Source organism: Hyperoodon ampullatus (genome assembly GCF_949752795.1).
Source record: "Hyperoodon ampullatus genome assembly, chromosome: 14".
NCBI classification, from domain to species: domain Eukaryota; kingdom Metazoa; phylum Chordata; class Mammalia; order Artiodactyla; family Ziphiidae; genus Hyperoodon; species Hyperoodon ampullatus.
Window position 1 is genome coordinate 54334980 of NC_136927.1, and position 12941 is coordinate 54347920.

The 12941-nt window shown below is 43.9% G+C and overlaps 1 protein-coding gene across 1 annotated transcript in view; it reads left to right on the plus strand.

Annotated features, from left to right (window-relative positions):
- KPNA7 (karyopherin subunit alpha 7) overlaps window positions 1-11957 on the plus strand; it is a gene marked incomplete at both ends in the record, with an annotated part of 34491 nt that extends 22534 nt beyond the window's left edge. The window contains 4 exons of the mRNA XM_079719067.1: window positions 674-907; window positions 2433-2615; window positions 6416-6562; window positions 11829-11957. Of these exons, the coding sequence (XP_079575193.1) occupies window positions 674-907; window positions 2433-2615; window positions 6416-6562; window positions 11829-11957 (693 nt within the window). The remainder of the gene's footprint in view (window positions 1-673; window positions 908-2432; window positions 2616-6415; window positions 6563-11828) is intronic.
- Window positions 11958-12941: the final 984 nt, after the last annotated feature.

Consider the following 12941-nt stretch of genomic DNA (forward strand, 5'->3'; position numbering starts at 1 on the left):
CGAGCTTTCTCTAGTTGCGGCGAGCAGGGGCTACTCTTGGTTGCGGTGCACGGGCTTCTCATTGCGGTGGCTTCTCTTGTTGTGGAGCACAGGTTCTAGGCACATGGGCTTCAGTAGTTGTGGCTTGCGGGCTCAGTAGCTGTGGCTCGCGGGCTCTAGAGCACAGGCTCAGTAGTTGTAGAGCACTGGCTTAGTTGCTCCACAGCATATGGGATCTTCCCACACTAGGGCTGGAACCCGTGTCCCTTTGCATTGGCAGGTGAATTCTTAACCACTGCGCCACCAGGGAAGTCCCTACAACAGAAACTTGATACTCGTGCTAAATACAAATTCAGTAGAAATTATTACATTGTAAAGACAACCATCAATTTACCAATTTTCCCAATGTAAGGATATGAAAAGGACGGCATCATTTGATAATATATCTCTTGACCTCTATCCCACTTGAGCTGGAACTACTGGGAGGCTGGCGAGTACCTTTAAACTATGTAAACAGCCATGGATGCACGGAATTAATAAGGATCGTGGATATAATCATTGTTCACAGGCTTCCAGAAAACCATCAGCACAGCACGACGGATGTTTGGGAGGGCACGGAGCTTGGTGCAGTGGTCACCTTCCATGGTGATGAATTCACGGTACTTGGTGACACTTTCTCACCTTGTTCTTCCAGACCCCCTCTCTGCGCACTGTGGGGAACATTGTCACAGGCACGGACCACCAGACCCAGCTGGCCCTGGACGCGGGCATCCTAGCTGTGCTGCCCCAGCTCCTCACACACCCCCGCTCCTCCATCCAGAAGGAGGCAGCCTGGGCCCTAAGCAACGTGGCCGCGGGGCCCCGCCAGCACATCCAGCAGCTGATCGCTTGCGGTGTGCTGCCTCCCTTGGTGGCTGTTCTAGAAAACGTAAGTGACCCACATGACAAAAGGTTACTCTCCAACAGGCCCTGTGTTGAGCTCCTTTAGCTCTTCAGAGGCAGGCTGAGAAGCAAAACTAATTGAGATCACGACGAACCTATGAAACATTAAGTTTCCTAACTCTCCCTGAAAAAAAGAAAGGGGCATCCCATTTTGGACAATCCATTAAAAATTTAGAAGGCTCAGCAAGCATTGGCCAGTGAAAAGGTGATCCCACAGCTCAAATATCCAGAGGAATCTTGAGCTGGTAAATACTGGCTTATCTCTAGCATTAAAAGAATGTGCCATCTACTCTCCTTGGCAAAAAGGGATGAGGTTTGGTTTTGTTTTGTTTTAGGAGGCAAAACGTTTCGGGTTACAGTGATATTATACACTGAAGAAACGTGGCCTTTGCAGTGTAAAAATCACATTGATGAAAGGGGTAATATATATAGAAAATCCAGATATAACAGTAGAAATACAATAAAGCTTCCTTCTTCCTCCTGATTCCCACTTCCTTTCCCCAGGGCAATTACGAGTGTCAGCATTTCTTTTTGTCACCTTTTAGTGGATGAGCTATGTTTAAACCATCGACTTGTGAAACAAGTCAGGAGTGGTGACCTGGGGTTGCGGGCAGAGGTTACTGAGTAGGATGGGGAAAAGGAGGCACTGGCCGTGTCCTGCTCTCAGGTTGGCTGGTGGGTTCCCAGGTGTGCATTAGGTACAAAAAGCTAGCCCAGGTTTGCTACCCAAATCATGGCATCTTCCAGTCTATTGGACATTTCCTATCCTGCTGTGAGTCTGTACATATTCTAATCAGAAACATCCAGTCAGAATCAAGAAGTAATCTTTTTTCAAACTGCACCTTTTGAACTATAGCTTGCTTGGAGCCATACGTTTTTTTTTTTGTTTGTTTTTTGGGGTTTTTTTTTTTGGTGGTTCTTTTTTTTAACTTTGTTTTAAACTGAGTCAGTTTTCCCCAGCCATAAAATGGGAATAACTCCTCCTGCAAAGGGATAGAAGGATCTGTGATAAATGACTCCCTTCTCTCTGGGCCAAGTGCTTTTTATAAATGTAAGGGATGCATTGAGTGATATCTCAGTGGCTTTCCTCTGTCCCCTCCAGACAGTGTGCTCAACTTTGTAGCTCTGGAGCTTCTTGTCCAAAGTTTTACTGGAGCAGAAAGACTAGAGATGTAGACATGGGTCACTATAACCTAAAATCCCTAATTTGTATTGATTGGGTGATGTTGGTTCTCTTTTTCCGATAACCTGCCTTAAGAAAGTGAGTCTGTTTGAACTTAGAACCTCCCTCTAAGACCCCACATGAGTCTGCCTTTCCTCCTCCTTGGCTTCTCAAAGATGCTGTCTTCTGCTCAAAAACTAAAGGCAGGTTGTCAAGGGATTCTGTGTAAATTGCACATATAGTCCTGGGAATTAGGTAGTCCAGCCTACCTAGAAATTGAACCATGTTTGCATCACTATATTTAAATTCCTCAGGATCTGTCAAGAATGGAAATGTTCTCTCTCTGCAGGGAGAATTTAAAGTCCAGAAAGAGGCTGTCTGGACAGTGGCTAACTTCACAACTGGGGGCACCGTGGACCAGTTGATCCAGCTTGTCCAGGCTGGAGTCCTGGAGCCACTAATAAATCTTCTCACCATCCCAGACACCAAAATTGTTCTCATCATTCTCGACATCCTCTTTTTTATCCTCCAGGTGAGCTGTTCTGAACAGGTGGGTTTCTAAATAGCAGTCTCTAAATTAAGATGTTTAATTTGGTCCTTAAAACCTAACTAGGATTCTCTTTTCCTCTCCACTTCCTCACCCCCCTCCCTTTGTCCACACATCCTGTGGATGACAAGACAAGAGGCCTTTCAAAGAAGGTCCATCATCTTCATTTTCTCAGATAAGTGTTTGTGTGCCCAGCACTGTTTTAGATGTTCAGGAAATGACAAAACAAAGTCCTTGTTCTATAGAGCTTATGTATTAGTGGGGAGGGGAACAGACACATCAGATAGAGAGTTACGGGTAAAATATATCTGATAGAGGGGTAGTTACTGATGGCCCAGAGTGGAGAGGGGATGGTTATCTCTTATATGTAGTAGTTAGGAGAAACTTCACTGAGGAAGGACGTTTGAGCAAAGACCTGAAAGAAGTGAGTCCTGTGGATACCTGGGAAAGAGCACTCTAGGTGAAGGAAACCTTAAAAAGCAAGGAGGGGGGTGTGGCCAGAGCAGAACAAAGGGATGAAAGGTGGTGGGAAACAGGCTCAAGGGACCCAGGGGCCAGATCACGGAAGGTCTGTGAGAACGTGGACTTGCTCTGAGTGAGATGGAGAAACAAATCAAAGGTCTGAAGCAAGGAAAAAAATAGTCAATGAACCACGTGGCTGGCTCTTTTGGAAGACTGAAACATAGAATATACTTGAAGGAAGCAGCAGGACGTTAGTGATGATAGATCTCGAGGGACCATACTAGAGTTCCTTTTCCATTCAGCTATGTGGCTGGGAAAATGGACCACAAAGCCTTGAATTAGAATTCTAGAAAAGTCTTATTTCTGAAATGTAAGTTAAGCCAATATTTACATACTATTTGTGTCGGTTGTATACCGAACAACAAATTACTCCTTGGTGGCTTAAAACAAACATTTATTATCTCACATGGTTTCTGGGGTTAGGAATCTGGAGGCAGCATAGTTGGATGGTTCTGGCTCAGGGTCTTTCATGAAGTTCAAGATGGAAACTGGGGCTGCAGTTTCATCTGAAGGCTTGGTGGAGGCTGGAGGATCAGCTTGCAGGATGACTCGCTCACATGCCTAGAAAGTTATTCTTACCACATGGATTCCCTGGGACTGCTTGGGTGCCCTCACATCATGGCAACTGGCTTCCCCTGAAACAAGTGACCTTAGAAAGCAAAGTGGAAGCCCCAATGTCTTTTATGACCTGAGAAGGAGGTTATTTCAACAGCATCCTATTGGTTACACAGATCAGTCCATTTCAGCGTGGGAGGGGGCTACACAGGGGCATAAATGCCCAGAGGCTGGGATCATCTCAGGCCATCGTGGAGGCTGGCAATATTCATTTGGTTAAGGTCTTTTTATATGTGACTAAGCCATTTGAAAAGTTTCAAAGTAACACTGGAGGACTCCTTTTATTTATTTTTATTTATTTATTTTTGGCTGTGCTGGGTCTTCATTGCTGCGTGCAGGCTTTCTCTAGTTGCGGCTACTCTTCGTTGTGGTGCATGGGCTTCTCATTGCGGTGGCTTCTCTTGTTGCAGAGCATGGGCTCTAGGCGTGAGAGCTTCAGTAGTTGTATCACGTGGGCTCAGTAGTTGCGGCACACGGACCCCAGAGCATGCGGGCTTCAGTGGTTGAGGCTTGGGGGCTCTAGAGCACTGGCTCAATAGTTGTGGTACATGGACTTAGTTGCTCCATGGCATGTGGAACCTTCCCGAACCAGGGCTTGAACCTGTGTCTCCCGCATTGGCAGGCAGATGCTTAACCACTGGGCCACCAGGGAAGTCCCCAGAGGGCTCCTTTTAAAAGCTCACTTAAAGCATCCTTTTCATGTAACTGTCCTGGAAAGAACTGCCCTGAGTCAAGAACAGATTGGAAACAGCCCAATTAGACGCTTAGACTTTGAGCAAACCACAGACACAGAGTACCCACTTGGCAGCCAGAGGCAAAGTTGGGCATAAAAAACGTGTGAAAGCACACTTGGGGGGCTATAGAAATTTAAGTTCATCTCATTCATTTGAATTAAACACTTGGGATTTTTTTTCTTGGGAGAGTCTGGGCAAATCCCATCTGATGGACCACTGAAGCCCCTATATCAGATAGTGGCACGTGGGACACTGAGAGAAATCAAGATGAGATAGAAAACAGTTTCAAGTGGGCAGCAGAGTGCAGTTGTGGTTCTCTGAAGTAACTTGGGGGCCATCTGCTGTTCTGTCAAAGTCCAGAATCCTTCTCCAGGGTTCCTACTGCCCTGGGGCATCCCCCACTTCCCAGTTTTCTTGGAGGCTCACCTAGCACATTAGTTCTTACCTCCATTTTTTCACTGAAAGCCAAGAGCTCATTTTGGATGTACAGATAGGACTAGAAGGTATCAAGGCTTAGACAGAAGTGCAAACTCTCATCAGATAAATTATGGCCTAAACAATATTTAATTTGATCCATAGGAAGGTTTGGGTTTTGTGTTCATTTGTTTGTTTTTATTTCTGTTCACAAAATAGTCAGCAGAACACTACAGGATGCCAAAGTTGTTTCTTTCTCCCTCTCCACTTCCCCCAAATATTCTGTTTAGCTGGACCACTCCCTTTTCTATAAATATGCAGCACTTATTCCCTCACAACTTTGTCCTTGCCATTCCTTCTCTTGGGGATGCTGTTACCCTGTGATGGACCCTGGCACCATACTATCCATTAAGAACTTGATACTTTCCAAGCCTCTTGTGCACATCTTCTTTCTATAAATTAAAACTCTGATCATTTATTATACTTTCTTTTTTTAAATTAATTTTTTTATTGAAGTATGGATGATTTACAATGTGTTAATTTCTGCTGAACAACAAAGTGATTCAGTTATACAAATATATACGTTCTTTTTTATATTCTTTTCCAATATGGTTTATCCCGGGATATTATACTTTCTATACTACAGCAATTATTGTCTCCCCCGATAGTGTGAGTTATGAAAAGGCTTTCTCTAAATCCTACCTTTATTTCTAGTTTTGTGTGCCTTGCTCGTAGTATATGTACAAATGTTGAGTGAGTGAATACCCATGGATGAGAAATCCAACGATCAGCATTGGATTAAATCAAATCACATCATTTGTTTCCAGGGACCTCATTAGTTGCCATGGTGTGGCTTCTGTCACCCAGGGTCTCCTGCCCGACCCCTCGAGGCTTTCCAGGGAGTGCAGGGCCAGAACATCTGCATTTACATAGCATCACTTGCACATTCTTTTCTCTGTTTTTAATCTTTTTTTTTTTTTTCTTTTTTCTGTACGTGGGCCTCTCACTGTTGTGGCCTCTCCCGTTGCGGAGCACAGGCTCCAGACGCGCAGGCTCAGCAGCCATGGCTCACGAGCCCAGCCGCTCCGCAGCATGTGGTATCTTCCTGGACCGGGGCGCGAACCCGTGTCCCCTGCATCGGCAGGCAGACTCTCAACCACTGCGCCACCAGGGAAGCCCCTTTTCTCTGTTTTTAAAACAATCTCCATTAATTAGAAGGGAGATACCTACCAAATAGTGTTTAGTGATGGATATATAGATGATGGCATATTCAGCAAAAAAAAACACAAAAAACTGTATTTTGTGCAGTGAAGATAAACCTCAATAGACAGATGACAAATATCCAAAATGAGAGGAAGACAATGCAATTTTAAATCAGTCTGTGAAAATAACACTACAGCCACCCATTCTGGAATGGGTGGCTTTCGTCCGATTCTGCTGAGGTGAAGCCCCACGTCCTAAGGGCTTTGGTTTAGAGTCTCACTCTTCTATGGCCCACAGGCAGCAGAGAAGATTTCTCAGAAGGAAAACATGTGTCTGCTGATAGAAGGACTCGGTGGGATTGATAGAATTGAGGCTTTGCAACTTCACGAGAACCGTCAGATTGCCCTGACTGCTCTGAACATTACTGAGAGACACTTCTCTGAGGTAAGTGCCCAGACCTCCTGGGCAGGTGATCACCTGGCAGGTACCTGAGCTGTTCCTGGGATGTGGGTGATGGACAGGCGGGCTTCTCTCTTGACTTGGCCCTGAGTTTCTCCCCATCCATGTTATCCAGGCCACCTTTGAGTGGCAGCTTCCTGGCTCCTGGAAGCTGTTCTAGACCCATTAATCTCATAGAAGTTTGTCCTGCTGCCTCTGGTGTAGAATTTCACTCTTGTTTTTGTTTTCCCCTACTCACCTCTCTTGGGGGAGGGAGAGGGGGAAGAAAGGAGTATGATGCTAAAGTGACTTTGTACTGAGAAATACAAACAATGAAGGCAGGCCCAGCTTTTGAACAAACTTTTTGCTACTTACTGCATTTTGTCTCTTTCCCGAATATGTTGATTGGGAATGAACTCAACAAAAGGCTCCCAAAATTCCTGCAGGAGCAGGGAATAATGATCAGAGAGCATTAGATACTTTTTAAAAGCTTTTTATTATAGTAAAACATATGTAACATAAAATTTACCATGTAAATCTTTTTTTTTTTCTTAATTTTTGGCCACACCCCACAGCATGTGGGATCTTAGTTCCCTGACCAGGGATCACACCGCAGCCCCTGCACTGGAAGGCAGAGTCTTAATCACTAGACCGCTGGGGAAGTCCCTACCATGTAAATCATTTTTAAGTGTACAGTTCACTGGCATTAGGTACATTTTACACTGTTGTGCAACTATCAGCATCGTCCATCTCCAGAACTTTTCCAAATGAAAACTCTGTCCCCATTAAACAATAAATTGCCCCGTTTCCCACTCCCCCGACTCCCCGCCAGGCCCTGGTAACCACCATCTTACTTTCTGTCTCTGTGAATTTGACTACTAAGTGCCTCATAAGAGGAATTGTATGGTATTTGTCCTTTTGTGACTGGCTTTTTTCACTTAGCATAATGTCTTCAAGTTTCATCTGTGCTGTAGCATTTGTCAAAATTTCCCCCCTTAAGCCTAAATAATACTCTATTGTATGGATATACTACATTTTGTTCATCTATTCATTGATGGACACTTGGGTTGTCCTTTTGGCTACTATGAATAATGCTGCTATGAATATGGGAGTACAGATATGTCCGAATTCCTCCTTTTATCTCTTTGGGATAGATACCCAGAAGTGGAATTGTTGGATCATATGGTAATTTTGTTTTTCATTTTTGAAGAACCACCATATTGTTATCCATAGTGTATATACCATTTTACATCAACACACAAAGGTTCCCATTTTTCAACATCTTCACCAACGCTTGTTTTCTGTTTCTTTTTGTTATTGTTGTTGTTTTTGTTTGTTTTCTTGTGTTTTGTTTTTTGATCATAGCCATTTTAATGGGTATGGAGTGGTACCCCATTGTGGTTTTTCTCTTCCAGTTTTATTGAGACATAATTGACATAGAGTACTGTATAAGTTTAAGGTGTACAGCATAATGATTTGATGTACATACATCATGAAATGATTAGCACAATTAGTTTAGTGAACATCCATCATATCATAGGTATAAAATAAAAGAAATAGAAGAAAAAATTTTTTTTCCTTGTGATGAGAACTCTTAAGATTTACTCTAACAACTTTCGTATATAACATACAGCAGTGTCTTTTTAATTAATTTATTTATTTATTTATTTATTTTTGGCTGTGTTGGGTCTTCGTTGCTATGCACAGGCTTTCTCTAGTTGTGGTGAGTGGGGGCTACTCTTTGTTGTGGTGCACAGTCTTCTCATTGTGGTGGCTTCTCTTGCTGCGGAGCACGGGCTGTAGGTGTGCGGGCTTCAGTAGTTGTGGCTTGTGAGCTCTAGAGTGCAGGCTCAGTAGTTGTGGTGCACAGGCTTAGTTGCTCTGCGTCATGTGGGATCTTCCTGGACCAGGGATCAAACCCGTGTCCCTTGCATTGGCAGGCAGATTCTTAACCACTGCGCCACCAGGGTAGTCCCAGCAGTGTTAATTATATTACTCATGTTGCACATTACATTCCTAATAACTATCATAACTAGAAGTTCTTACCCTTTGACCGCCTTCATCCAATTTGCCTTCCCCTCCCACCCCCCCACCTCTGGTTACCACAAATCTGATCTCTTTCTCTACGAGTCTGCTTGTTTTTGAAGTATAATTAACCTATAATACTACGTTAGTTCCTGGTACACAGTATAGTGATTTGATATTTCTATACCTTTTTAAATGTATAGGAAATGATCAAGGTAAGTCTAGTTACCATATGTTGCCATACAAAGATATTACATATTACTATATTCCCCATACTGTATATTTCATACCCATGACTCATTTATATTATAACTAGAAGTTTGTACCTCTTAATATCCCTCACCTATTTCTTTCACCCCCCTTCCCTCTGGCAACCACCTGTTTGTTCTCTCTACCTATGACTCTGTTTCTGTTGTGTTTGTTTTGCTTTTTAGATTCCATATATAAGTGAAATCATACAGTATTTGTGTTTGTCTGACTTACTTCACTTAGCACAGTGCCCTCTAGGTCCATCCATGTTGTTGCAAATGGCAAGATTTCATTCTTTTTACGGCTGAGTGATGTTCCATTGTGTGTGTGTGTGTGTGTGTGTGTGTGTGTATGTATGTATGTATATATATATATCATATCATTTATCCATTCCTCTATCAGTGGGCACTTAGGTTGCTTCCATATTTTGGCTATTGTAAATAATGCCGCCATAAACATTGGGATGCATGTATCTTTTCATATTAGTGTCTTCATTTTCTTTGGGTATATACCCAGGAGTGGAATTACTGTATCATGTGGTAGTTCTGTTTTTAATTTTTTTGAGGAAACTCCATACTCTTTTCCACAGGGGCTGCACCATCTTACATTCCCACCAGCAGTGCACGAGGGTTCCCTTTTCTCCACACCCTCGCCAGCACTTTAAAAAATTTTTTTTAAATTTTTTTTATTTTTTGCGGTACGTGGGCCTCTCACTGTTGTGGCCTCTCCCGTTGCAGAGCACAGGCTCCGGACATGCAGGCTCAGCGGCCATGGCTCACGGGCCCAGCCGCACCGTGGCATGTGGGATCTTCCCGGACTGGGGCACGAACCCGTGTCCCCTGCATCGGCAGGCAGACTCTCAACCACTGCGCCACCAGGGAAGCCCCAGCACTTTTTATTTGTTGTATTTTTTTTTTTTTTTTGCGGTATGTGGGCCTCTCACTGTTGTGGCCTCTCCCATTGCGGAGCACAGGCTCCGGACGCGCAGGCTCAGCAGCCATGGCTCATGGGCCCGGCCGTTCCGCGGCATGTGGGATCTTCCCGGACCAGGACACGAACCTGTGTCCCCTGCATCCACAGGCGGACTCTCAACCACTGCACCACCAGGGAAGCCCTGTTGTATTTTTAATAATAGTCACTGTGACAGGTGTGAGGTGATAGCTCATTGTGGTTTTGATTTGCAATTTCCTTGATGATTGGTGATGCTGAGCATCTTTTCATGTGCCTGTTGGCCATCTGTATGTCTTCTTTGGGAAAATATCTATTCAGTTCCTCTGCCCATTTTTAATTAGGTTTTTTTTTTTTTTTGATGCTGAGTTGTATGAGTTCTTTGTATATTTTGGATATTAACCCCATATCAGATATATCATTTGCAAATATCTTTTCCCATCCAGTAGGCAGCCTTTTTCATTTTGTTGGTAGTTTTCTTTGCTATGCAAAAAGCTTTTTCATTTTCTATAGTACCATTTGTTTATTTTTGCTTTTGTTTCCCTTGCCTGAGGAGACCTATCCAAAAAAAAATATTACTAAGACTGGTGTCTGTGTTTTCTTCCAGAAGTTTTATGGTTTCAGGTTTTATATTTAAGTCTTTAATCCATTTTGAGTTTATTTTTGTATATGGTTTGAGAAAGTAGTACAGTTTGATTCTTTTGTATGTAAACTGTCCAGTTTTCCCAACACCATTTTTTGAAGAGGCTGTCTTTTCCCCATTGTATAGTCTCGCCTCCTTTGTCGTAGATTCATTGACTCTTTGTAGTTTTTGATTAGATATTTTTCATATGAGGAAGGTGAGATCAAAGTTCCTAAGTGGCCAGGTAAACATGGGACTAGGGGTTTACACTCTGTTAGGTGTCACACTTGAATCATTAGCAAAATCCAGAGCCATACAGTAAATATGACCAGATTGGTAGCTCTTCCTAATGAGTGGCAGCTAATCTTCATCTGGGACCAAGAGGATGCTCTCAAAGCAGAGAAGACCCAGAACAGTGATTAGCATCTTCTGGGTTAAAGCCTCCTAAGAAAACCTTGTAATTAGGAAACTCATCCCTTAAAGGGGAGATGGCTCCTGAGGACTCCTCCAAGGGCTCCAAGTTAAAGACTTCTGATCTAGAAGCAATTGCTACACCTATCATACCTGTAACTCAGTGTAAGGTTAATGTTCTTTATAGTGAAACTGCTTTTAATAATAAGCCAGAGGGCTTCGCTGGTGGCGCAGTGGTTGAGAGTCCGCCTGCTGATGCAGGGGACGCAGGTTCGTGCCCCGGTCTGGGAAGATCCCACATGCCGCGGAGCGGCTGGGCCCGTGAGCCATGGCCACTGAGCCTGCGCCTCCAGAGCCTGTGCTCCGCAACGGGAGAGGCCACAACAGTGAGAGGCCCGTGTACTGCAAAAAAAAAAAAAAAAAAAAAAAAAGCCAGACACAGGGGACTTCCCTGGAGGTCCAGTGGTTAAGACTCTGCCCTTCCAATGCAGGGGGCACAGGTTCGCTCCCTGGTTAGGGGAACTGGATCCCACATGCCTCGCGGTACGGCCAAAAAAAAAAAAGCCAGACACAAAAGGACAAATACTGTATGATTCCACTTACATGAGGGACCTGGAGTGGTCAAATTCATAGAGACAGGAAGTAAAAGGGTGGTTGCCAGAGGCTGGGAGGGAGATGGGAACGGGGAGTTGTTTAATGGGTACAGAGTTTTGGTTTGAAATGATGATAAAGCTCTGGAGACAGACGGTGGTGGTGGCGAAGTAATGCCACTGAATTGTCTACTTCGTGGTGAAAAAGGGTAAATTTTACGGGATATATGTTTCACCACACACACAAACTGCATTTAAGGTCCATCCTGAACAATAGTTCAATGCTTCTCTCCTTTGATCTCTCCTCTGAGGGAGCCTCAAGTCTGACAGAGCAAATTCTAATCCACAGAAGATGTGAAGGAGTCAATTGTGCAGGAATAATGTGCTGAGGGCCTGAAGGTATAACAGTGTCTCTTCTCCCCTGAAGGAAGAAGAAACTGTCACAACCTTACCAGCCCGGGACCAAGACCATGAATTCTTAAAGCACTTAACAAACACATACCAAAGCTCCACAACTCCTAAATCAGGGACCAGACCCAAAGAGTCACCTCTTTAAGAACCCCTTCCCCTTGGTGTACCACAGGTATAAAGCTTTTAAAACTTGAATGATAATAAAAATTTCCACACTTTCACCTCCATCTATCAAAAATGCAGTTAAACCATTTGTACCTTAAAGCCACGTGGAATCCATCTCCTAAGAACATGTGGTTTAGTGGTTACCTTTCAGGATCTTCAAGGAAGATCTTCAGAGTGGGATGGTCTATAGCTACCTAGACAAACTTTGAGTTGCAATTTAACCAATATTTCTTATATTTATTTGACTGTGGGCCTCCTTCCCTTTTCCTTGTCATGTAATGCCTGTTAATATAGAACATTCTTCAAGGAGAGCTGGGTGGGCAGTGGTCAAAGGGAGAGAGTGACTGGGATGGGAAAGACCTAGAAACACAGTACTAGGTGGTGTGGGAATGGATGTGGGGTATGTTTAAAGGAGGATTGGACTCGATTTGTATGATGTGAGTGTAGAGACTAAATCAAGTTATATTTTGCTCTAAAGCGTCACATGGAAATGTCATGCCCAAAGCACAGTCTTTGCTGATCCTTGACAGGTAAGGAGGAAAGATGTGTGGGTGTCCATCCAAAATATGGCTGGAAGGCAGTTTGTGGTCTCACAAGCTTCTCATCCAGTGGTGAGAACAAATCTATGATTCAGTGGACACTGGGCTTTCCAGTCAGTATCCTCATCTCCTTTTGGGGTGACTCCGCCAGCTGCTGAGGGCTGTGTTGGGGGGATGGGATCCTCTAAGGGTTCTGCTCTCCCACATGAAAATGGAGGGGACCTGGGAGATTCCTCTCAACTCCCTCTTTTGTTCATCAGCTCAGAACCTCCTAGTTGGGCACATCTTTGGCTAAGCAGAATCTCATTCTCTGAGGACCTTGAATCTGAGACCCAGGCATTGAGCCCAGAATAAACAGAGAATTAGGAAGTGTTTGCTTCAGCGGCAAGTCTTTACACTCAGTGGAGTGGATGTCCTCAGTGGTT